This window comes from Anoplolepis gracilipes, chromosome 1 (assembly GCF_047496725.1).
Source record: "Anoplolepis gracilipes chromosome 1, ASM4749672v1, whole genome shotgun sequence".
NCBI classification, from domain to species: Eukaryota; Metazoa; Arthropoda; class Insecta; order Hymenoptera; family Formicidae; genus Anoplolepis; species Anoplolepis gracilipes.
In genome coordinates this window covers 17,605,801-17,633,620 of record NC_132970.1, presented here as the reverse complement: position 1 = coordinate 17,633,620, position 27,820 = coordinate 17,605,801, and the positions used below count along the sequence as shown (strand labels likewise).

Genomic DNA, 27,820 nt, shown 5'->3' with positions numbered 1-27,820 from the left:
TTCAATAACAAATTTTACCGACAAACTTTTGGCAAACCAATGGGCACTCTCTCCGATCATCGCCGACATAGTCCTACAAGACATAGAGGAGAAAGCATTGATGTTATTGAATTTTACCCCTCCCATTTACTTTAGATACGTTGACGACATATTAATATCGGTACCTCCAAAATTTATTGACCAAACAGTGACAATTTTTAATTCTTTCCATAACAGAGTACAGTTCACAGTGGAAAAAAATGTCCACAACAAAATTAACTTCTTAGACCTCACACTCATTTTAACTAATAACCATCTAATATTTGACTGGTACCACAAGAACACGTTCTCGGGTAGATATCTCAATTTCCATTCCCAACATTCTAACAACCAAAAAAGAGGCATTATAATAGGCTTAATCGATAGAGTATTCTTATTATCACATCCCATGTTCTATGAAAAGAATATCAAATTTATAATAAAGATTTTATTGAATAACTCCTATCCAACCGATTTTATATTCAAAACAATTAATAACCGTATAAAGTTTTTAATTAACAATAGACCATCCGACAGAAAATCACAAACACCCAATAATAACTCATACTTCACAATCCCATATTTACATTCGACAACTGATAAAATAAAGAATGCTCTACAAGATGTCGACATCAAATTAGCCTACTACAGCATAAACAAAAATAACAAATTTATTAAGACACATAAAGATCCTATCCCTATTCCCATGAAAACAAACGTGGCATATAAAATTAATTGTCTAAATTGCGACGCTTCATATGTTGGCCAAACAGGTAGGAAACTGAATACTAGGATAAAAGAACATAAGACCAACATAATGAAGCCCGGTAACAACAAATCAGTAATCACTGACCACCGTCTAACATACAATCATGACTTTGACTGGGACAATGCACAAATACTAGACAATGAGCCCTATTATACAAAAAGACTGATATCTGAAATGTTACACATCAAACGACAAATAAACAGCATAAATCTATAAACAGATACAGAATGTTTACCAGCTATTTACGAAGATATAATAAACAAACTGCCTAAGATCTAATGTCATCTATCTAACTTTTTCCATTTTAAATATTTTTCGTCCTTGAGCTCATTACCATCTGTATCTTTGGCATAACCACACTAATTAAATATTAGTTGCGCTATATATATACCATAGATTCAACAACACGCAAACGGAATTTATATTCTGCAAGCTTTTTCTGAGTTACCATCATTATACATAAAGTAGCGGTAAATAACTTCATTATAAACAGGTATTTATTACATTCATTTTATTAATACAGACTTAACCCTTCAATCTAACTGTATACCTCCCGCGGTCGGAAAATCTCGGAGAATTGCCTCACGGGATTATTATGCAAGCCGTACAAAAAAAAAAGAAAAAAGAGCCGAACAAGTTGGGTCGTTTTATATATATGTAATTTGTACAACTAACATGCGACAAATATGTACAGCTGTTCTAAGGCATTGATCCATTTAATCATGCGAATACGATCACGATTTTTAGTTTACACACATTGCTTACGCCTTAATTAGACGATGCGTTCTCATTAACCTCGTTTTTATCTATTTATAATTACACATTTATTTTATATATTATGTTGAAGAGGATTCAAAACATGGAGGAATCGAAACATTCAGTTTTTTATTACAATTTCCGTCTTTTAATAGAATGTTACTAAGTTAATTAATGTTAATATACTTGTGACACATTACCTATATAGAAAAAACTTATAATTTGATTCACATCTCCTCGCTCCTATTGCCTCTTTCGTATTCATTTATTTATATTTAAAGTAATTGTGGAGAACCATGGATCATAGGTGAATATATTATCCTTAACGAAATATCTAAAAAATCCTTAACACATAAAGGTAATTTACGTTTAATTCAATTATTAAAATAACAGACATGATGAATCACATCTCTGGTCTACTAACTAGGGAGACGACATCACACCTATGACTACGAATTTATTAAATGACCTATCATAATTTTGTAAATCCATGACTTAATGCGAATTTTTAATTAACGATTAGAGTAGATTTATTCCTTGAAGATGGTCAAAAGATGGCCGAAACGTCTGCACTTACTTAGTTTACGTTTATGTGTTTTCTATATATTATCTATCAATTTTTTAAAAGTAATATTGTATATGCTCGAATGCACTGATTTGTTTAATAATGGCGGTAGAATTGATGACAACAACAATGTACTCTTTTGCTCAACTTAATTAAAGCGTTGTACTAAATAGATTTTGATAATAATTTGAATCGCTAGTGATGAAAATTAATAAGGAAAATAATAAGTAATCGACCAAGCTGGCAAATATGCTTGTTAGATTTTATTCGGTGTTCAATGTACAAACGACGTTTCGATCTTCGGTTTAGGTTCTTATCAAGTCTTAAAATTATCACGATATCAATTAGTAATAAAAATTCGACCGTCACATCAGTCTAATATCTGACGTGTAAATGTGACGGTCGAATGTTTTTTACTAACCGATATTGTGATAATTTTAAGACTCGATAAGAACCTAAGCCTTTCGATCTTCGGTTTAAGTTCTTATCGAGTCTTAAAATTATCACAATATCGGTTAGTAAAAAACATTCGACCGTCACATTTACACGTCAGATATTAGACTGATGTGACGGTCGAATTTTTATTACTAATTGATATCGTGATAATTTTAAGACTTGATAAGAACCTAAACCGAAGATCGAAACGTCGTTTGTACATCGAACACCGAATAAAATCTAAAAAGCATATTTGCCAGTTTGGTCGATTACTTACTATCTTCTTTATTAAATAGATTTTGTTCATTAACAACAGAACCTGGCTCCTATTGCCTTTTCTCCTAATCTGCCAGCAAATTTAACGGTCAAAAAGTCACGCCGGTAAAATAAGTAGTCTACAAAGGTCAAGACTAGATTTGCGTTTGTCTTGCATGTTAAAGACAGAGAGCATGTTGTAAAATAAATACAACTTCCAGACAAATTATTCGCCTGGGCAGAGCTTCTTATCGGGCATCTAATGAATACTTGACCGTCCTATCGTGTGTGTGCACGTGTACGCGCCGATAATTATCTATCATGATAGCGCGCGGTCACACATAGAAAGTAATATGAATATAGCATGCGTAGAAACAGGTGGACACCGTTTGCCACTTGCCTATACCTCTCGCTTACGCATAATTCCTCGAGAAGCTCTCTCGCGCGGTGCCAAGTGAAAAGATCCATCAATTCGCAAGGTATCAATATGGTAAGCTTTCCAACGATCGACACATGGTCCTTAAAAAGTATTTGCCTATATAAACGAGTTTCTCGTAAGACCTTTGAACGAGTAGATTATAGTGCATCGATCTCTTTGCATGGTTTTGAGTCTGCTACAAAGTGCATGTAAATTTTTTTTACTCGTGACCTTTTCCGGTTATGAAGATCACCATTGTTTTTTTAAATGCATATCTATATTTTCTTTTACACATTTATGTAGTAGTTATTTGCAATCAAAATCATATTTAGTAAAAAATTGCTACTATGCATCGTTTACGAGATAATTAAGTGTTAATAATTGTTTCATAAAAAAACATTCTTTATGTACTTTTATTACCTCTTTGATATTCTAGACTAAATTAAAAAACGTACAGTCCAGTTTACTTCTTTAATATTTAAGATGACGATTATCTGTTTTTCGGCATTTCTAAAATGTTTGTTTAAAAGTGTTTCTTTAGTCTTCAGTAAAAGGAATTATAAAACTAAACAGGCTTAGACCAATAAAACGGAAATTTTGTGTTCAGCAACTCAAAAACAATGAAAAAATATATGTAACTTACGTTACACTTTCTGAGTAAAAATCAACACATGTGACCCACTCTCTTTTAATACTGCGAATTATTGAGAAAACTACAATAATTAAATACTAGCAGTATTTCAATAATTTTTTTGCTTGGTGCAAACATTGCCGTACCTGAACGCGCGAAATTCTAGTCCTGTTATTTGTGATCTTTAAAACCTTTCTAATGTGAAAACTATTGTAGCCTTGACATTTTTGTATTAAACTTTTCGTTTTAAAATGTTCTAAAGAACCTGCCATTAAAATATTTACCGATCATTTCGGAACACCCTGTATATACGACCGCTCGTTATGGCCAAAGAAGATTGTCTCCGGATAAAAAGATTTTCTGTTGTATAACGACGGACATATTAGAGAAATCTGTGACAGCTGTAAAGTTGAACGATCGCGTTGCTTTATATCACGAGAATATTGATAATTGTGCATAGCTTCTGTGTTCGTGTTTATTATTAAAGTATTTATTTTTTAATTACTTTTACTTATGACTCTAACTTTTTGCGTATTTATAACTTGATTTTATGTATTTTTAATATAAATATATTTTTTATAATTATATTTCTAATTAAAATATAAATATATATTTATTATAAAATATTTCTATATAAATTTATATAATTTCAACATATTAAATTTCGCGTTTGTTTTTAAATTTCTATTAATATTAACATTTTTACTTGTTTTTCTACTATTTTATGACGCGAAAAATAATTGCGTATATTTGTTCAAAAAACGGTTAATTTTGTTTTAGATTTAACAAAGTTCTAACCAAAATAAGGAAAATTGAAGTCAATTAAAGATCAAGATGCCTGCTTTTGAAGGGGAGATTGTCATTACGGGTATTTCAGGTAATTGTGTTAATCCAGTTCATAATTAATCGTCACACTTATTTTGGAGTTCTTAATTCGTCACACTCTGGTCCGTGGGATCGCGCAACTTTATAACTTTGTTATTTTCGTTCTAATTAATATTTTTAAGCTTCTAATATACTATTTTTAAATGGAGATTATAAAGAAAATTATAAATATATAAGTAACAGATTGAAATACAAGTAGTACGTAACAATAACAAAAAATGTTTAACTGGAAAAAATATCAACTTTTTAATTTTAGTATAACATATAATGACATATAGTAAAAAAAAATTCAAGAAAGTCGTAAGTTTTTTCCAGATCTATAAATAACGCCAAAATACGTCAAATATGAAAATTTTCAAATCGAAAAACGTTAAACTGTTTTTTGGATCGTAGAGTGATGACTTAGAGTTAATCTCAAATAGATGTACAATCAAGTAATTTTGCTATAAGAATGCACCAATGTTTTTCAAGGTCGTTTGCCTGAATCGTCAAATATTGAGGAATTTAAGGAGAATTTGATGAAAGGTACGGACATGGTCACAGAGGACGAACGACGTTGGACACCGGGTGTCCACGGAATACCATCCAGAATTGGCAAAATAAAAGATCTTAGTAGTTTCGACGCCTCTTTCTTTAAAGTGCATCCTAAGCAGGCACACGTCATGGATCCGCAGCTTCGTCTTATGCTAGAAGTAACGTATGAGACGTTAATTGACGCTGGCATCAATCCAACTAGCCTAAAAAAATCGCGTACAGGAGTATTCGTCGGTGTATCTTCTTCGGATGCAAATTATTTTTGGAGAAAAATTCCAAACGGTTTGTGCATTTCAGAAATTTATCATAAAAAGTTTCGCATTATAGAATAACATTACAAAGAGAGTTAAAAAAAGATTGTTAAAAATGTTCAAATTTATTTTTAAATGTATTTAATTTAATAAATAAGATATAAATACATCAAAATTATAAATATCTTATATTGAGACAAGATGTAGAAATATAGAAATTTAGATAAAAACGTAAGATAAAGATAAAAAAGTAATATTCATATATATATAATATATATTAATTAAGAACTTACATTTCCACAAATATCTACATATAGTTTAAAAGTTAGATTTACGAAATATATTTGACATCTACATTAATATTTATGCTAATATATTCTTTAATGAATTTAATTTTATTAATTTTATTAATTTAAGAACAATAAACAAAACATGATAAAGAGGACTGTCAATTCAACTGTTAGTTTTAAAAGTTAGTATCTAGTCTGTATGGAAGATTTCTTGCATAAAAAATATTGTTCCTACAAATCCACCGATTCACATTTGTATTAATACATTCTATTTATCATTAGTTTCTTGGCACTAAAAAATGTAAATATTGTGATGATATATGTTTTGATATTTAAAAAAAAAGCATAATTTGTTGAAAGTCTGAAAACGTACGTAAAACGTAAGAACAAGTAAAGAAATTTTAAACATATATGTATCGATGTTTGTTGCTTTTTAGCTGTTTTATTTATCTAGAAAAAAAATTTGCATCGTAAAAAAATTATTTTTTTTGATGCAAATTTTTTTTTAGATAAATAAAACAGCTAAAAAGCAACAAACATCGATACATATATGTTTAAAATTTCTTTACTTGTTACGTTTTACGTACGTTTTTCAACAAATGCAAGTATATTTAGAAATTAGTTGAAACTGGTATATTGCAGACAAAAAATAATTTTCAAAATATGGTTCTGTGGGAGTTCATGTTTATCACATTTTGAGTCTACATGTAAATGTTTAAAAATTTAATTTATTTGTTGAGTTTTAAATGATATAAACTGTTTTCAGATCATCTATTATAGCAAAATATTAATAATTTATTAAGGAACAGAAGATATTTTTCTTTATGTAGATATATTTGTATATAACCGCATATACACATATATTTAATACATTTAAATATTAATTTAATAAATTCTTATTTCTTCTCGAAAACTTTCTTGAAACTCTTTTTCTTTCTTTCTTTCAGCTATATACGTATAATTCTTTTTCTAATTAAATAAACTAAAAGTAATATTTATCTGTTTAAAGGATATGGAATGCTTGGATGTAGCACAGGATTTTTTGCCAACAGAATCTCCTACGCTTTCGATTTAATTGGACCTAGTTACACGATAGATACGGGCTGTTCCGCGTCTTTGGCGGCCATGCATCAGGCAGTCGTTGCAATCCGTACTGGCGAATGTAACGCAGCGATCATCGGCGGAATGAATCTTGTACTCGATCCAGGATATAACACTCATTTTCATAAATTGAATATGCTGTCCGAGGACGGCAAGTGTAAGGCATTTGATATCAAGGCTGATGGATATGTGAGATCTGAAGCAGTGGTTGCAATATATCTGCAAAAGGCGATGGATGCGCGCAGAGTATATGCCACGGTGATGAACACGGCGACGAACACGGACGGTTACAAGCTTGAGGGTTTCACATATCCGAATGGTGAGATGCAATACCTGATGTTGAAGAAAATATACAGCGAGGTGGGAATTGATCCCAGAGACGTGATTTACGTGGAAGCGCATGGTACCGGAACGAAAGCGGGTGATTCGCAAGAACTTAACGCTATCGATAAACTATTTTGTAAAAATAGGGAGACATCGTTATTGATTGGCTCGGTTAAGTCAAATATGGGACACTCTGAACCCGCCAGCGGACTGTGTTCGATCGTGAAAGTGCTGATTGCGATGGAATCCGGTATAATTCCCGCGAATCTGCACTTTGCTATTCCAAATCCAATGATTCCCGCGTTGAACGAAGGACGTATTCGCGTAATCGACAAGGTTAGGTGGTCATGGAACGGTGGTCTCGTAGGTATCAACTCATTTGGCGCTGGCGGAGTGAATTCGCACGTCATTCTGCGCAGTAATCCACAAACAAAGATATCATCGATGCCGAGTACTGTCGAACCGTTGCCGAAGCTGGTCGCCGTATCTGGCTGCACAAAAGAAGCTGTACACGTGTTACTAAACAAAGCGAACGAGTATCAACAGGACAATGAGTTCTTAACTCTATTACACGCCATACACGATGACAACATACCGGGACACAACATTCGCGGCTATGAAATATTTAATCATGATGGTCACAATATACGCGAAATAGCTGAAGATAATTATGACGAAAAACGTCCTATTTGGTTTGTATTTTCCGGCATGGGCACTCAATGGTCGGGCATGGGCCGCGAACTGCTTGACATTGAAATATGCCATCGTAGCTTACGCCAATGCGCGGATATATTGAAAAGCCACGACATCGATTTAATGGATATTATCATAAACAGCACCGACGAGACATACGAAAACGTAATAGCTACTTTTGTGTCGATCGTGGCAATCCAGATCGCCCTCATCGACATGCTGACATTTATAAATGTAAAACCAAATGGTATAGTTGGACATTCCGTTGGCGAATTAGCTTGCTCGTATACCGACGGTGCATTTACGCTAAAGCAAACAATCTTGGCAGCTTATTACAGAGGCAAGTCGGTCGTAAATTCCGATTTGGAACCTGGTGCTATGGCGGCAATCGGTTTAAGCTGGGAAGAGGCCAAAAATATATGTCCATTCGATATCAATTTAGCCTGTCACAATTCTGTGGATTCGGTCACCATTTCCGGCCCGTCTGAATCTGTAAAGAAATTCGTAGAAGTGCTGAAGAGTAAAGGCATCTTTGCCAAGATGATTAAATGCTCCGGCATCGCCTTCCACAGCAAATATCTTCTTCCAGCAGAATCTAAGCTGCGCGCCTCGTTTGATATGATAATACCAAAGCCGAAACAAAGGTCTAGCAAGTGGATCTCCAGTTCAATACCTGAAACTGCATGGGATAGCTCGCTCGCACAGTTCAGCTCATCAGAGTATCACCTAAACAATATACTGTCACCTGTGCTTTTCAAGGAAGCGATCTCGCACATCCCGGACAACGCGATAATTATCGAAATTGCGCCTCATTGCCTGCTGCAAGTGATCCTACTTAGATCGCTACCATCGACAGTGACCAACATCAGTCTTCAAAAGAGAAATTATTCGAATAATCTGATCTTTCTGCTATCTAATATAGGAAAGATGTACATGGCTGGCGCGCAACCCGATATCTCCAAACTGTATCCGTGGGTCAGGTTTCCTGTGAGTCGCGGAACACCGATGATCGGACCGTTAATCAAATGGGATCATTCCGTCATGTGGGAGGTACCCAACTTCAAGTACAGGTCGAAAAGTTGGTCCGAGGATCATATTGTAGAAATAAATTTGTTAAAAGACACAGACTCATATCTAGCGGGACACAAAATCGACGGGCAAATTATTTTTCCGGCTGCCGGCTTTTTTCTGATAGTTTGGAAAGTTCTCGCGAAATTACATGACACTGATTATGAGCGACTTCCAGTAATCTTCGAAAACGTATGGTTTCAGCGGGTTACTTTCATATCGGAGAATAAAACGGTCAAATTTTCGATAAGCTTTTTTGCAAAAAATGGTGATTTCGAAATCCGTGAAGCTGATATGGTTCTTATCAGCGGAAATATTCGTGTTGCCAAAACCATCGAGAAAGATCGACTGACCGATCAGTCATCGCTTCCAATGCCATCCAACAAATTTTTATTGAACACCGAAGACGTTTATAAAGAGTTGGGACTGCGCGGATATGAATACAACGGTGTTTTCAAGGGGATAAAATCTTGCGACAGTTCTGTCTCCGTCGGTGAGTTACGCTGGTTTAACGAATGGTCCTCGTATTTAGATAATATGTTTCAGTTTAAATTGTTGTCCGGTGACCGAAAATTGGTTTATAAATCGAAGCTCAAATACACCTTGATCGATCCCATTCTTCACAAACAAATGGTCGATCAGTTATCGAAAGACGGCGGATTGCCGGTATATCACTTTAAAAACATTAATATTATCAAATCCGGCGGTATTGAAATTAGAGGTGTAAAATTTATCACACCTCAGCGACAGTGCATTCAAATTGAACCCAAGTACGAGCGTTACGTTTTCGTGCCATATGAAAATCCGCACAGTCTAGTCTTGAAAGATCCAACGAGAGAAAAGGTGCACGCGCTCACTGTGCTATTACAAATCGTTTGTGAAAATGTAAGGACGAGAATCAAAGCCGTAGAAATCGCAGGCAATCGAAGCGCGAGTAATTTTTTGACGCCACTTGTACTCGACATTCTCCATAACGAGCCCTTAGTTACGGTAAATACTCTCACTATAAAATTTTAACATGTCATAATTCAAGAAGATATTATATACACAGTTTTAAGAATTCCGTAATTTACCATATAAAATACATATTTTTTCATGTAAATGCAATTTTTATAACAGCAATTTTTATTTTTTTTTTTTGCACAATTTTAAGTCTAAACGTATCGCTTCTGTTATTTTAGATTGACTTACAAGTGGTTGCCAGTTTTGCAGGCGATACGGCAAATTCCAATGAAATGAACGGTGATGTTAATGTGACACGACATGCGAACGATATTTTCCCTCTTCACCTTATCATAGCAGCGGAAGTTCTTTCTGGCATTCAATCTTACATCGTTCTCAAAAATTTGGCAGCTATTTTAACAAGAAATCGCAATTGCTTTATTCTTCTGGAGGAAACTGCTTCACAACTTGATTTAAAGACCGCACTGAAGGAAGCAAATTTGATATTAGTCGGTAAACAAGTTGATTCCTCGGGAAAAAGTTACTTTTTATTGAAAAAACGAGAAGATAAGAGAGAACCGATAGAAATACAAATTACGGAAAAAGATTTTTCATGGTTGGAAAATGCGAAAGCGGCATTGAAAAAATGTAATAACGAGAATCAAGAAGTGCTTTTTGTGTCTCAAGGCGAAGAATCACTTGGTAATATTATTTAAAAAATTACATATAAAATATATAATTCTATAAATAATAAAATTTAAATATTATATTAAATATTAAATATTAAAATTCTTACATATAATATACACACTTAATTTTTTAAATAATAAAATTTTAAAAACTCGCTTTTTAATTTTTAAAAGTATTTATCTTTAAAAATATATTTTTTCTCGATCTTTATCTGCGTGTCTGTAAGCGGACTGTTAGGAATCTTTTCATTTGCAGGTATAGTCGGATTTATAACTTGCATCCGGCGTGAGTTTGCAAACGTACGTTACGTTTTCATCCAGGACAGTAATACTCCTAAATTCGATTTATCCTTGCCGTTCTACGCAAAGCAATTAGAGAAAGGACTAATGGCCAATGTGTTGAAGGAAGGTCAATGGGGCAGTTATCGGCATTTGCCATTAGATCAACATAGCGATGAGCGAATGGAGCACGCGTATGTGAATACACTGACGCCGGGAGATTTGAGTAGCTTGAAATGGATTCAAAGTCCGTTAGCACATTGTTGGACCAAACATATAAATACACTCTGTAGTGTGTTTTACGCGTCATTAAACTTTAGGCAAGTTTCAATCAATTTAGCTTGTCTGACTGTAATAACTAATAATTAAGTAATAATATTTCATGTAGATTAATACTTGTTTATAAATTAATTTTATATTAAAAACAGGGATATTATGGTGGCGTCTGGTAAATTATCAACAAAATATCTGCCATCATTAGAGACAGTTACGGAGGACGATTGTGCATTAGGACTCGAGTTCTCTGGAAGAGACACGAATGGTTGTAGAGTGATGGGTATAGTTAAGGCCATGGGACTGGCGACCACCGTGCTACCAAATTCTGATTTTCTTTGGAAGGTACCCGACAAGTGGACGTTGGAACAAGCGGCGACGATACCGATAGCTTACGTGACCAGTTACTACGCTCTATTTGTACGAGGTCGATTGAAAACAGGCGAAAGCGTGTTGATTCACGACGGCACAAGTGATGTCGGTCACGCGGCGATCGCCATCGCACTGCACGCTGGTTGCACGGTTTTCACCACTGTTGACACGCTGAAGAAGCGGCTGTACCTCAAAGAAACATTTTCACAATTGACCGACGAACGCATTGGCGATTTCGAAGGTACGAATTATGAGCAGCTGATTCTCAATAAGACTCAGGGACGTGGAGTCGATGTGGTGATGAACTCACCACTTATGGAAGAAAAACTGTATGCCAGCGTACAATGTCTCGCGACTAATGGTCGGTTTCTTGAGATCGAGAAATACGATATGTCGAATGATAAGCCCATAGATATATCGTTATTATTTAAGAGCCACTCCTTCCACAGTATATTGCTGGAAACGTTGTTCGAAGACTGTGCGGACAAGCGAGAAACAATTAGACTTGTTTCGGAGGGAATTGAGAACGACGTTGTGCGTCCATTGCCGACGACAGTATTTCTGGAGGATTCCCTTGTGCAAGGATTCAGATTTATGGCGATGAGAAAGCACATTGGAAAAGTATTGCTAAAGATTCGGGACGAGGAGCCGCAGAAGCAAGTGATACCGATACCGAAGACAATAGCGGCCATACCGCGTACCTACATGAATCCGGAAAAGTCGTACCTCTTGATCGGTGGTCTCGGTGGTTTCGGTCTGGAATTGGCCGATTGGATGATCGCTCGTGGCGCAAGATTCATCATTATCGTGTCTCGTAACGGCATACGCACTGGTTACCAGGCATTGCGCGTGCAACATTGGCGCGAGAACGGCATTAAAATCATTATTTCTACTGCAGACATCACGACGTTATCAGGTGCCGAATATTTGCTCGAAGAGAGCAACCGGCTGGCTCCGGTAGGAGGTATATTTAATTTGGCAGTCGTGCTTTGCGACGCTTTGTTCGAAAACCTGCAGGAAACCGACTTCAAAATAGTAACCTTGCCAAAAATCGACATTACGAGAAATCTGGATGCGGCGTCGAGAAAGTGTTGTCCGTTATTAGATTACTTCGTCGTATTTTCGTCCGCAACGTGCGGCCGTGGCAATTCGGGTCAGTCCAATTACGGTCTCGCGAATTCGTCTATGGAGAGAATGATGGAGAAGAGACACGCCGCTGATCTACCCGGTCTTGCTATTCAATGGAGTATTATCGGAGATGTTGGCTTATATATAAGTAAGACTCTTTAACTTTCTCTATAAAATTCAGTGATTTTAAATTTTTCGGATGATTTTCAATTCTTTTTCATAGCTTTTTTTTCATTTTATGTATTTAACTCAAAGTATCTATATTCTATTTTATAAAAAGTGTCAACATAGTAACTTTGCATTCTTCGAAAAAGATATCTATTCTATTTTATATTATTACAATTTTGTCAAATAGCAGAGACAAACTTTTGTCTGTTGTAAGAAAGGTATAAACACAGTAAAAGAAAAATTCAAGACACAAACTATTAATATTTTGTATTTATGTATATATAGGTTAATTATATTATTTAAAGAATGGTAATTTTTAAACATTTTCATATATAAAATGTTTTCTTGGATCGTTGCAGAATAATTGCTTTTTATAATATTAATATATGATACTACTATTTTTACAGATACGATAAAGAATATAAGCTTCGATCAAAATGTATTACCGCAACGTTTGACCAGCTGTCTTGCAACCATAGACATTTTTCTTCAACAACCGTATCCGGTATTATCCTCCACAGTGATAGGTGGAAAACACAAATCTGTAAATGACGGTAATAAAATTAATTTTGATGAAGTCATTTCCAATATCCTCGAAATTGAGAACGTCAATTCAATGAATATTAATAAGAATTTCGAAAAGCTAGGTTTTGATTCACTGATCTATACGAAAGTAAAGCAGATACTTGAGAGAGAATATAATATCATATTATCATTCCAAGAGATCCGTGCCTTGACGATAAGTAAATTAAGAGATTTAGTTGCGGCAAGCGACTATAGTTCATCTCCTGATAAAATATAGTCATCATTACGTTCAGTAATTGGAAAAACATTTTTTTTAATATTTAAAAAAGTTAATGTGTATACGTTGCAGAATACTTACGCTCTTTACATTTGTTTCTCTTCTTTTAGTAAAAAAATTGTAAGTCTGCTGCAATACGTATCCTTTAACTTTTTAAATATATTTTTTCTTAATTTTTTCCCAATTTTATTCTTAATTTTTTCTGAACATAATGGTACTTGTATTTCACTACAATTTATAAAAATGCCTCAGAAAAGTGGAGTGTTTGAATAAATTACATAATTATTTTTATAGCTCGTTAATAAATTTCTAAGTTAGTTGCTGCCGAAAACCGGTTTTAAACGGTGAAACCATCTCTCATATGTGGAGTAGTTTTACGATTTTCTTGATATATTTCGAGATCTATTCGGGATACAAAGAAAAAAATGTTTTGTACAAAAGTTTCATTGGAAAATTACTTCTATTTAATCACGTTAAGAAAATTTTAAAAAATAATATATTTTTTTTAATTTTTGAAAATTTTTATAAATTTTATTTATGTGGTTAAGTAGACATGTTTTTACCATGAAACTTTTAATGAAACATTTTTTTAAATCTCAAATAGTTTTACAGATATAATTTAAAAACTTATTTTTTTCAAAAATTATTTTTTTTCAATTTCTTCAATGTGGTTAAACACAGATGCTTTTACCATGAAATTTTAGTATATAACATTTATCACATCTCGAATAATTTTCGAGATATATCGAAAAAATCGGCAAATCGTTCTACATATGAAGGATGGTTTTATCCCTTAATACTGTTTTTAGCAGTAACTGAAAATTTTTTAATTTATCTATTTATATTTTCCATGTGTGTAAAATTTCATTAAAATTAAAATTATCGGGTTCGTGAGTTTCCTTTGTAAGTGTTATACATAACTGAAGAAGAAAAACTTGTCTGCACGACAAAGATTTCTATAATCATCTTACAATATCTGTACACTCTTATCTCACTTATTATAATAATTTATTAAAAATTTAAATTTTTTATTTATGCACTTTATGCAATGTATACTATACGTAATAATATTGCATTTTTTATTGACGTACTTTATTAAATTTATTTTTTGCATCTATTATATAAAAAATTGTCTTTGTTGCGTTATAATATTGTAAAATAAAGATATTTTTATTCTGAATATAATCATAATACATTAAACGATATTGTAATAATTTTATCGGTAACTAAGTTTTAAAATTTATTTTACTATGTGTGTGTACATATATATATAAGTGTGCGTGCGTGTGCGTGTGTGTGTGTGTGTGTGCGTGCGTGTGTGTGTGTGTGTGTGCGCGCGCGCGCGCGCGTATGTCGCGTATACAGGGTGAGTCATTTTAATTAACGCACGCAATTATATTGGAACCATCGAAAGGAACATATATGATGGTGTGATTGATTTGACCTTGACGAGTCGTTTAAATGGTCATGTAAATGTCTCCTTTAATTTCTTAAATGGAACATTATATTTTTTATTATATATTTTTGTAGCACACCTCAAGATCTTTCCAAAATTCTATGATAACATATTTTTGCATTAAGAACTTTTTGAGTCACAAGGCTTGAAAGTTCCAGTATTTTGACTTAAAATACCTTGACATAAATTATTCATTCAAAGAGTATTAAAATCAGAGGGGGACACTTCTATACCTTTTCTTGTCAGTTGATACGTAATGACAACTTTGACCTTTCATATCTCAACAATAAAAAGGGAGCCCAATTTCAAAATCTCAGAGAATTAATGTCTCTTGATAAACTATTATTTAAGACGAAATTTAAGATCGGAATTTAAGGGTGAAAAAACAGGCGATTTTTTGGGTTACTCTGCATGGTTTTGAATCTGCTACAAAGTGCGTGTAAATTTTTTTTACTCTTAACCTTTTCCAGTTATGAAGATCACCAATGTTTTTTTTAAATGCATATTTATATTTTCTTTTACATATTTATGTAAAAGTAGGAGTTATTTGCAATCAAAATCATATTTAGTAAAAAATTGCTACTATGCATCGTTTACGAGATAATTAAGTGTTAATAATTGTTTCATAAAAAAACATTGTTTGTGTACCTTTTTAATCTCTTTGACATTCCAGAATAAATTAAAGAACTTACAATCTAATTTACTTGTCTAATATTTAAGATGCCGATGATTATCTTGTAAACGATGCATAGTAGCAATTTTTTCCTTAATATGATTTTGATTGCAAATGACTCCTGCTACATAAATATGTAAAAGAAAATATAAATATACATTTTAAAAAACGATGGTAACCTTTATAACTCGAAAAGATCACAAGTAAAAAAAAAAAATTTACATGCATTTTATAGCAGTTTCAAAACGGTCTTACAAATTTCTTATTAAACTTTCCTGTAACTTCAACCAATTACGAGATATTCTGACATCTATGGACAGACACCTTGTATATGTATATTTAATAGTTTTATTATAATTAAAATTTAGAGAAGATTTTCTCATTAATTTAATTAACCCACTTAAACGGTTAAAGTTGTTTCCTTTCAATTCAATCAATTAATAATTTTATTTACGTAAAATGTTTATTTTATTTTATTCTTTATTTATGTTTTTAAATTTCCATAAAATATAACATATCATACTGATTTTGCTAGACTGCACGTGTTTTTCAATCTTTAACTTACGATAGGTCGCATTATAAAAAATTGTGCAATCTATAATTAAAGTGTGTACATTAAAAGCGGACAGAAGATAGTAGTTAAGAGTAAAGAAATTACACACAAATAACACAAATTAAACACTAATCCAAATATCCCTTCCCTCTCCGAATAAGCACACATATGTAACAATTATTTCTTTCTTCCATCATTCTTTGAGCTAATATATACTTTTTTATAGAAATGCTTACAATATTTCAATACTTGTATTTCAATAAATACCGTAGATAGCAATTAGCGCGATAGCATTATTCTACATTAATTCTACTGTTGATGATTCTTCAAGCTACCACACCTATATTTTGACGAGTTCCCTGTAATGTATAAGAATAATTATTACAAAGATATGTACATAGTAATGTTGTAATTTTGTAGATAAAATTTTTTATCTTTTACACTTATAATAAATTAAGCTTGTTAGCTGCACCATATTTATACTAAAGCTGCGCACAATATTTCCGATTTATATAACTTCATCTGAATATATTTACAATGCAGTCTGAAAAAGAAAAAAAAATACTTAAAAAAATTCTCAATCTAATACTTCTTTTAATTGCAATTAGAATTGTCCGTAATTTTAAATGGGTGATATATGTGTGGTATACATGTAATATATTACGTAAAATGTGATAAGTAAATAGACTTGAGTATGTTACTGCAACGTAGTAAGATCTCGAAATAGGTTTCCTTATTCAAGGAACTCGATGTAACTTAATGATATTATTTATATAAAATGATATTATTTCTCAAATGTAAATTGACTTCATAATATTTAACAATGTAATGCGATCACTAAATGTTTTCAATAAGTTTTACGTAACATATTATGTATATGTCACACATATGCCTATTATTTATAATTACACAGAATTCTAATTGGAAGAAGTCACATTGAACTGCAACGAGAATGTTCTGAAGTATTTTTTTGTATTTCGAATAGTTTTCGAGATATATCGAGAAAATCGAAAAACCGTACATCTACATATGAGGGGTAGTTTTACTCTTTAGAACGGTTTTTTAGCAGCAACTGAAAATTTCTAAATTTAACTATTGACCCCCATCCCCTACCTTCCTGTATGCCAAGTTTCATCAAAATCAGAATTTTTGGGTTTGCGAAGTTTCCTTGTAAGGTAAACTACAATATTCTTTTCTTTTCTTATTCTCCATTATGGAATACCAAAAGAATTAATAAAGAATTGTACGATGTAGATGAAATAAACAAATAAATTGTTTGACTCCAACTTGGCGAACTTTACGTAATTTAAACGCATATTTTAATAATAAAACTTATAAAATTTTAACTTTTAATCTAATACACTCGCAAGCGGCTAATTCTACACTTGTATCCGTTTTTAATGTATATACTTATTTTTACTCACTTACACGTTTTATATTTTATTTTTTTTCTTATTAATCATATATTGTATTATATATTAATTATATATTACCAGTCAGAACCTAAGGTGTTAACGTTAAAATTTTTGCCACATTATTCTGACTAATCATTTCTGAATTTGTGTAACATCTGCGATAATAATTACAAACACAAGCACCTACATATTACATTGACAATTTTGTTATTCTTGATTTTTGTCTTATAATACCGTGTAGAATCATTCCTTAAATTTTGTCCCACCTGTTGCCGAACACCCTGTATATTGTACTTGAAATATCAAAATACATAATGAAATCTTATTAACAGCCCATCTCTTCACAAGTAATAGTATACATATATACGAATACAAAAGTATATGTACAAGAAAGGAAAGAGAAAAAGGTTAATGTATAAAATGCATTAATTTTAAATTTTATCGTAAATTATAGATTATCTTGGAGCGAGCTTTCGAAAAGAGTTCCTGTATGCGATAAAAAGATGAATTGTACAAAAAATGAAAATAGAAAGAAACACTTTGAGAGAGAGAAAGAAAGAATCTTCTTCACAGAAGAGAGACTCATATCATGATCTCAAAATATTTCTCTATCGCCTATATTTTCAATCTTTTTCTATCTATTAAATGAAAGTAGAAGTGCATTGACCAAATTGCAAATTTAACAAATAAAGTTAAAAATTAATATTTAAACGTTTGATTGATTTTGTATACATATGTACGTGCATGTAAATCGAAAACATAAAAAAAATGAGAATATTTGATTAAAATTGAAAACTATCGATATTCTATCAATATCTTATAAAATTAAAAAAAAACAAAATCGATTAATTGTTAAATTATAAATTTAAGAAAGTCAGATTCAAAAGAAATTCAAATAAATAAAAATATTATGAAATATATAATCTCTCAATAATAGACCGCACGTGCGCGTACAGAGTTTGTATATTACAATTTATAACCAAGTTATTCTGTTTCACTTTAAAAGTGCGCACATTATTGCTAGATCTTATTCTAATTTATTTAATTATTAATAAAAAAATTGAATAAATTTATTTGGTAAAACATAACAAGTATTATTGAAGCAAATAAATCTCATTAATTTTTTTAAAAAGTTAGTATTAAATTAATAAAGTATGAAAAAATAGATGTTTTTCTCCAATAATGAAGTTAAAATATGCCATTAAAAAAATGACTCATTTTCCGATAATGATTGAATATCGATTTATAGAACAAGTATTTACTTATTACCGGAAAACACGATTTTTTTATATTTATGTCTTATGAAGGCCGATATATATCGCTTGGCAGTTTGTATTTTCTCATGTTTACATTAACATATATATATATACTACATATATGTTATACATACATATATTAATATATATTATTGTCTTTTAGATCTTTTTCCGTTTTATATGGACTTCAGTCCTTGCGGACGCAAATTAATATTTTTGAATCTGTATTTTCTCGCACTCACATTAATTGCATAGCCAACAAAATAATCTTATGTGTTCTAGACTTATAGCACGAACTTGGTCATGCATACTAGCGCATAAGTACTAATGATTACTATACATATATATAAAATTTCCTAAGTGTAAAAAGATAAAATAAAAACAATTAAAACTTAATAATAATATATATATATTGGCTTTATTTAATAAAATAACGAGAATCAAAAAGTGCTTTTTGTGTCTCAAGGCGAAGAAACACTTGGTAAAATTATTTAAAAAATTACATATAAAATATATAATTCTATAAATAATAAAATTTAAATATTATATTAAATATTAAATATTAAAATTCTTATATATAATATACACACTTAATTTTTTAAATAATAAAATTTTAAAAACTCGTTTTTTAATTTTTAAAAGTATATATCTTTAAAAATTTTTTTTTTTCTCGATCTTTATCTGCGTGTCTGTAAGCGGACTGTTAGGAATCTTTTTATTTGCAGGTATAGTCGGATTTATGACTTGCATCCGGCGCGAGTTTGCAAACGTACGTTACGTTTTCATCCAGGATAGTAATACTCCCAAATTCGATTTATCCTTGCCGTTCTACGCAAAGCAATTAGAGAAAGGACTAATGGCCAATGTGTTGAAGGAAGGTCAATCGGGCAGTTATCGACATTTGCCATTAGATCAACATAACGATGAGCGAATGGAGCACGCGTATGTGAATACACTGACGCCGGCAGTTTTGAGTAGCTTGAAATGGATTCAAAGTCCGTTAGCACATTGTTGGACCAAACATATAAATACACTCTGTAGTGTGTATTACGCGTCATTAAACTTTAGGCAAGTTTCAACCAATTTAGCTTGTCTGATTGTAATAACTAATATTTAAGTATTAATATTTCATGTAGATAAATACTTGTTTATAAATTAATTTTATATTAAAAACAGGGATATTATGGTGGCGTCTGGTAAATTATCAACAAAATATCTGCCATCATTAGAGACAGTTACGGAGGACGATTGTGCATTAGGACTCGAGTTCTCTGAAAGAGACACGAATGGCTGTAGAGTGATGGGTATAGTTAAGGCCATGGGACTGGCGACCTCTGTGCTGCCAAATTCTGATTTTCTTTGGGAGGTATCCGACAAGTGGACGTTGGAACAAGCGGCGACGATACCGATAGCTTACGTGACCAGTTACTACGCTCTATTTGTACGAGGTCGATTGAAAGCAGGCGAAAGCGTGTTGATTCACGACGGCACAAGTGATGTCGGTCACGCGGCGATCGCCATCGCACTGCACGCTGGTTGCACGGTTTTCACCACTGTTGACACGCTGAAGAAGCGGCTGTACCTCAAAGAAACATTTTCACAATTAACCGACGAACGCATTGGCGATTTCGAAGGTACGAATTTCGAGCAGCTGATTCTCAATAAGACTCAGGGACGTGGAGTCGATGTGGTGATGAACTCACCACTTATGGAAGAAAAACTGTATGCCAGCGTACAATGTCTCGCGACTAATGGTCGGTTTCTTGAGATCGAGAAATACGATATGTCGAATGATAAGCCCATAGATATATCGTTATTTTTAAAGAGCCACTCCTTCCACAGTATATTGCTGGAAACGTTGTTCGAAGACTGTGCGGACAAACGAGAAACAATTAGACTTGTTTCGGAGGGAATTGAGAACGACGTTGTGCGTCCATTGCCGACGACAGTATTTCTGGAGGATTCCCTTGTGCAAGGATTCAGATTTATGGCGACAAGAAAGCACATTGGGAAAGTATTGCTGAAGATTCGGAACGAGGAGCCGCAGAAGCAAGTGGTGCCGATACCGAAGACAATAGCGGCCATACCGCGTACCTACATGAATCCGGAAAAGTCGTACCTCTTGATCGGTGGTCTCGGTGGTTTCGGTCTGGAATTGGCCGATTGGATGACCGCTCGTGGCGCAAGATTCATCATTATTGTGTCTCGTAACGGCATACGCACTGGTTACCAGGCATTGCGCGTGCAACATTGGCGCGAGAGCGGCATCAAAGTCATTATTTCTACTGCAGACATCACAACGTTATCAGGTGCCGAATATTTGCTCGATGAGAGCAACCGGCTGGCTCCGGTAGGAGGTATATTTAATTTGGCAGCCGTGCTTTGCGACGCTTTGTTCGAAAATCTGCAAGAAACCGACTTCAAAATGGTAACCTTGCCAAAAATCGACATTACGAGAACTCTGGATGCGGCGTCGAGAAAATATTGTCCGTCATTAGATTACTTTGTCGTATTTTCATCCACATCGTGCAGCCGTGGCAATTCGGGTCAGTCCAATTACGGTCTCGCGAATTCGGCTGTGGAGAGAATGATGGAGCAGAGACATGCCGCTGGTTTGCCCGGTCTCGCTATTCAATGGGGTGTTATCGGAGATGTCGGCATGTCATATATGAGTGAGACTCTTTATTTTTTTTCTATAAAATTCAGTGATTTTAAATTTTTCGGATAATTTTCAGTTTTTTCTCAATATTTCTTTTATTATATGAATTTATCTCAAGGTATCTTTATTCTGTTTTATAAAAAGTGTCAAAATAGTAACTTTGCATTCTTCGAAAAAGATATCTATCCTATTCTATATTATATTATTATAATTTTATTAAATGACAAAAACAAACTTTTATGTGTTATAAGAAGGTACAAAGAAAAAGAATGTACACATTAAAAGAATAATTTAACACAAAAAGTATTAGTATACATTTTGTATTTAAGTATATGTAGAATAATTATATTATTTAAAAAAATGGTAATTTTTGATAACAATAAACATTTTGATATATAAAATGTTTTCCTGAATCTTTGCAGAATAATTGCTTTTTATAATATTAATATGTGTTACTACTATTTTTACAGATATGATGAAGAATAAAAGCCTCGATATAAATATATTACCGCAACGTATGACCAGCTGTCTTGCAACCATGGACATTTTTCCTCAACAACGTTATCCGGTATTATCCTCCGTAGTAATAGCCGGAAAACACAAATTTGTGAATGACGGTAACAAAGTTAATTTTGATCAAGTCATTGCCAATATCCTCGATATTGAGAATATCAATTTAGTGAACATTAATAGTAGCTTCGAAAAGCTAGGTTTTGATTCATTGGTTTATACGAAGATAAGGCAGATTCTTGAGAGAGAATATAATATTATATTATCATTCCAAGAGATCGGTAACTTGACGATAAATAAATTAAGAGATTTAATTGCGGCAAGCGACTGTAGTTCATCCTGATAAAATATAGTCATCATTACATTTAGAAATTGAAAAAAGTTTTTTTTTAATACTTAAAAAGTTAAAGAGTATAAATTGAAAACACTTTCTTCTCTTCTTTTAGTAAAGAATTGTAAGTCTTCTGCAATACATGTCCTTTAACTTTTTAAATATTAAATATTAAAATTTTTTCTTAATTTTTTGCAATGTCTGAATATATAATGGTACTTTTATTTTATTACAATTTATAAAAATGCCTCAGAAAAATGGAGTGTTTTAATAAATTATATAATTCTTTTAGCTTGTTAATAAATTTCAGAAAAACTGAAAATTCTGAAATTTCTATTCTTCTATTATTTTTCTGTCTCTTCATTGCAAACCGATATAAATACTAGCAAGAGAACATCACAAACCGGAAAATTCTGATTTTGATAAAACTTGGCACACACGTTAGAGGGGGAGGTCAATTAGAGAGGTCAATAAATGAATTTAGAAAAACCATCTCTCATATGTAAATCAGTTTTTCGATATTCTCGAAAATTTCGAAAATTATTCGAGATACAAAAAAATGTTTTATACAAAAGTTTTATGATAAAATTATTTCTATTTAATTACGTTAACAAAATTTAAAAAAAAATAATTTTGTTACGTCCCAACGGTTCCACGTTTCTTCCTCCCACGTAAGACTAATTGATAATCATTTGATTAGTGATAATGAAAAGTCGTTCGATAAAAGGACCGTTCTTGCCACATAATATTCTAAACACTTGAAGACGATGTCGAAACAAATGAGATTATCAAACTTTTCTCTTATTAAAACCGAACAGCAAACATAGCTGTACAAATTCAAGAAATGAACGAATGCGACAAATAAGAATTTTCCAATTTTCCACGGGTTCATATCAGATCGGGGATTATCACCAATCACCAATAATCAATTAAGACGGAAAAATACCGCCGATCAATAATTTTTAACACGTACTTCCGCTCCACACGCCTTCAAGAATTGATATAAAAAAGGGAGATTTTCGGGAACGATGCAGTCACTACGCACAATTCATTCACCATTCATCATTCACAATTCATAATTCACAAGTCACGGTCGCAATTCTTTACAAGTGTGTCACTCCATTCGCGGCTAGAGTCAGCGTCAGTGAAACCAAAGCTTCAATCCCCATCGGCTCACCCTTTTCGAACGGCCACAACAGATTGACTCTTCCTGCTAATTCTCCAAAGCTCTAAGAACCAACTAAGTCGACTCTTAATTATTCTATAATAGTTTATCTTTTTTATTCTCCATCGTCATATTCCTATTTCTCCTAATTATCGCCAAGGACCCAAAGGTAAACTCAAGTCGCTATTTTTCACAACTCAATCGAGAGCGTCGGCCAGACAAAGCGTGTCGTCCACTAAACATTGATAGCATTTTCAGTGAATTTAAATCCACTTCTTAACACACTTAAACATTTCTTTTTTTCTACTCTAATAAAATCTTTGTAAACTTCCAATCAGAATTAAAAATTTAATAGTAGAGTCTCACTCCCTTCTCTATTCTGATTGACGTTCTCCGCACTAATGTAACACCCGCGATTAAACACACACACACACACACACACACTGACTAATTATTATAATTATAATTAAACGTATATTTAACCAAATTATAAAAAAATTACCATATGTAATAAATTATCATAAATAAATTTGTAAAAATTTAAAAAGCATTCACTTTTGATTTTTCTCCCATACCAACTGAAAAAATCGCACTTGGTCCTATCTCATGTAATAAGGATTATATCCTTTACCAAAAAGTACCGTTCGAACGAATGTCCGAAATAACATTATCGTTGACCTGTTTTTCGGGCTTGACAGTTCGTTCGACTCGAGACGTATGTACATCCTGACTCGTACGGTCTCGAGAGCTGTCTGTTACGCCCTTCCTTCTGACCCATCCTTCCCCGAGTCTGGACGTAACAATTTTTTTCAAAAATTTTTTTTTTACTTTTATTTATGTGGTCAAATAGAAGTGATTTTGCCATAAAACTTTTTTATAAAACATTTTTTTGTATCTCAAATAGTTTTTCAGATATAATTTAAAAAAGCTAATTTCCTTCAAAATTTTTTTTTAAATTATTTTTTTCTTAATTTCATTAATGTGGTTAAATAGAGATGCTTTTACCATAAAACTTTTGTATTAAAACATTTTTTTATATTTCAAATAATATTTGAGATATATAGAAAACGTTGAAAAACCGCTCTAAATATAAGGAAATAGTTTAACCCTTTAAAATTGTTTTTGAGCAGCAACTTACAATTTTTAAATTCATGTATTTACACTCTCTACGTGTATTCAAAGTTTCATCAAAATCAAAATTATCGGGTTCTTGTAAGTGTTATACATAATTGAAGAAGAGGAACTTGTCTGCACGACGCTTTTAAGAAGCATTTACATTTAAGAAAAATCTTACAATTTCTGTACACTATTATCTCGCTTATTATAATAATTTATAATATTATATAAAAAATATCTTTGTTGCGTTATAATATGATAAAATAAATATACTTTTATTTTGAATGTAATCATAAGACATTACACGATATTGTAATAATTTTTGCGGCAACTAAAAGTTTTAAAATTTATTTTACTTATATATATATTGTTACGTCCTATTACGACTTTACGATTTTTTCATTCGGTCTTTATAAATACTTAAATATCTAAGCGATACAGTAAAATATTAAATCGTATAAGAACTGTGGCTTCAGTAAGACTTCAAAGATCCTACGTTTCACACATAATAAAACTTTTAACAAATATCGGATAAACGAAACTAAATTATTAAATAAGATAACGGAAGGAATGCTAAAAATTGAGCTATGCACAAACATTCACAGGGCTCTCTAGCATACTCGCGAATTTGCTAAATAAACATAGTCACTATAAATTGAAATTGGTGTTTAGACTAGAATTGTAAACCAAAGAGAGATAAATCGAAGAATGCGGCATAAGGGGTCAAGACGAAAAATCTTCTAACAAAATTCATACCAAAAAACGAAAGCCTCAAGTCGAAAAGAAACCTTTCCAAGTTCATGGAGGTGTTAATTAAATTCTGATTCGTCTGACCGCCTAATCGAGAGGAGGTGCTAAATCACTAATTTAAGCAAGAAAAATCATGCATCATCGTGATTGTCATACCGCACTCATCACCATCTAGTTTTCTTCATTTTGACTTTAAATTTTAAATATATAGCTTCGGGGATTCACTTTCGCGACATCTATTTGTTATTCCATAATTTTTGTCTCACAACCCAGATAATACACAATATTGCATAAATATTTTATGTAGCATCAAATATATTTTTTGAGAATATTCTTAAAGAAATCATCTATACATCTCTATAGAATATCCTTGTTTATAAAGAATAATCTATAAATAAATAATAATCTATAAAAAAACCTAGAACATGTTAAAATCAGCTATAGGAATATATTGTTTATATATTCCATAAATGTTTACAAAATATTCAAATGTATTGAAGATGTATATAGCGTTTAGAAAGATGGAGCAATCACTCATTATCCATAATTCAATCTCTTAATATCTTTTTTGCTTTTATTAATAAGTATACAGTCCGTCGAGTCCGTTCATGGTATATATAGTGTACGATAAGTAAAAAGTGTGTAAGCTTGTACAGAAAAAGAAGCCCTTATTGAGAAGGTATAAGTATATATGATATTATTATCAAAAACAATAAATATTATTATCATTTCTTTACGTTGTATTATTTGCTTACAGTGATAGATTTTCTAACCTTTGATTTCTTACAAGCTCTTCAATTAATTTATCATTAAGAATTCCACATCAATTTTTCCAAGAACAATATAATGAAACGTCGTAGTAAAGCGACTTTTTATAGAAATGTTAAAAGAGGAAGCGCAACATGTTTCACATCATCACAAGAGAATTGTGATAATTCTAAATATGATTGTATAAATGATAATGTTTTAATTACTAAAAATACAGAAGATTTCCCAATGTAATAGTACTTCTAATAAAACAGAGGACTGTTTTAATACAGATTGCTTTAATGTTTTACATGACTCATATAGCCAATCTTCTGATAACTCTGAAAATCTTATTGAAAGTGATACTCCAATATTACAACAAAATATAGAAAATCAAAATTTACATAATCAAAGTAATAATTTTATTAATGAATTACGATCATGGGCAATATCATATAATATTTCACATAACGCCTTACAAAGTTTATTAAGTTTATTAAAATTAGAAACAAATATTTCTTTATTATGCAAGCCGTACAATAAAAGAGCCGAACAAGTTGGATCGTTTTACATATATGTAATTTATACAACTAACATGCGATAAATATGTACAGCGGTTCTGAGGCAGTGATCCTTTTAATCATGCGAATACGATCACGGATTTTATGTTCACACATGTCTTACGCCTTTATTATGCGATGTTTTATGTTCATTAATTTCGTTTTTATTTATAATTCATTTATTTAATTTATATATTATGCTGAAGAGGATTCAAAACATGAATCGAAACGTTCAAATCTTTATTATAATTTCCGTCATTCTATAGAATGTTACTAATGTACTTAATGTCAATACAATTGCGACACATCATCTATATATAAAAAACTTTATAATTTTATATTCACATCTCCTAGCTCCTATTGCCTCTTTCTTACTTACTTAAATATTTCTTTGTCTCAAGAACTTTACTTTGTACTCCTCGACATGTATCCTACAAATCTGTAGGTTCAGGCACTTATGTACACATGGGAATTCAATTTGCAGTTCAAAATTTAATTAATTTGTTAGAGATACAGCCAGAAAAAATTAATTTATTTATTAATATTAATGGTTTGCCTTTTTAAGCAAAAGCTCTAGTAGTCAGATATATTCAATATTATGTTCAATATCTGAATATCCGCAATATGTATCTGTGATAGGTATCTATCATGGTTATGAAAAACCTAATAATGTTAATTTGTTTTTAGAAGATTTTACAGTTGAAGCTATAAAGTTATCGGAAGATGGTTTTATTTATAATAATCATGCTGCACCATTTGCAATTAAAGCATTTGTATGCGATGCTCCAGCAAAATCCCTCATTACTTCTTGCAAAGGTCACGTTGGATTTTTTGCATGTACAAAATGTATGCAAAGAGGAAAATATATAAAAGCCAGAGTGTGTTATCCTGAAATAAATTATGTTGAAAGAACGGATGAAAATTTCCGTAATAGAGTTCAACCTGAACACCATACAGGAACATCAATTTTAGAAAAAATACCT

General features: G+C 32.1%; 2 protein-coding genes across 4 annotated transcripts; both read left to right on the top strand.

Moving 5' to 3' along the window:
* The first annotated feature begins 1,115 nt into the window (after nucleotides 1–1,115).
* On the top strand, nucleotides 1,116–18,421 carry LOC140664163 (fatty acid synthase-like). 3 transcript variants are annotated; one of them, XM_072888999.1, is made up of 8 exons: nucleotides 1,116–1,280; nucleotides 4,628–4,724; nucleotides 5,204–5,548; nucleotides 6,817–9,983; nucleotides 10,175–10,637; nucleotides 10,881–11,223; nucleotides 11,332–12,824; nucleotides 13,252–18,421. In XM_072888999.1, exons 2-8 carry the CDS (start codon nucleotides 4,682–4,684, stop codon nucleotides 13,644–13,646), a joined length of 6,249 nt encoding a protein of 2,082 aa, XP_072745100.1. In that variant the 5' UTR covers nucleotides 1,116–1,280; nucleotides 4,628–4,681; the 3' UTR covers nucleotides 13,647–18,421. The 3 variants fall into 3 exon arrangements, with proteins under 3 accessions (XP_072745100.1, XP_072745116.1, XP_072745110.1); XM_072889015.1 differs by having other exon boundaries at nucleotides 1,135–1,257; XM_072889009.1 differs by lacking the exon at nucleotides 1,116–1,280 and adding an exon at nucleotides 3,161–3,288.
* A 1,007-nt stretch (nucleotides 18,422–19,428) lies between these two features.
* On the top strand, nucleotides 19,429–25,736 carry LOC140665599 (fatty acid synthase-like). Its single transcript, XM_072891892.1, has 4 exons — nucleotides 19,429–19,480; nucleotides 19,725–20,067; nucleotides 20,176–21,671; nucleotides 22,129–25,736. The coding sequence occupies exons 2-4, from the start codon at nucleotides 19,739–19,741 to the stop codon at nucleotides 22,509–22,511; spliced, it is 2,208 nt and encodes a 735-aa protein (XP_072747993.1). The 5' UTR covers nucleotides 19,429–19,480; nucleotides 19,725–19,738; the 3' UTR covers nucleotides 22,512–25,736.
* Nucleotides 25,737–27,820: the final 2,084 nt, after the last annotated feature.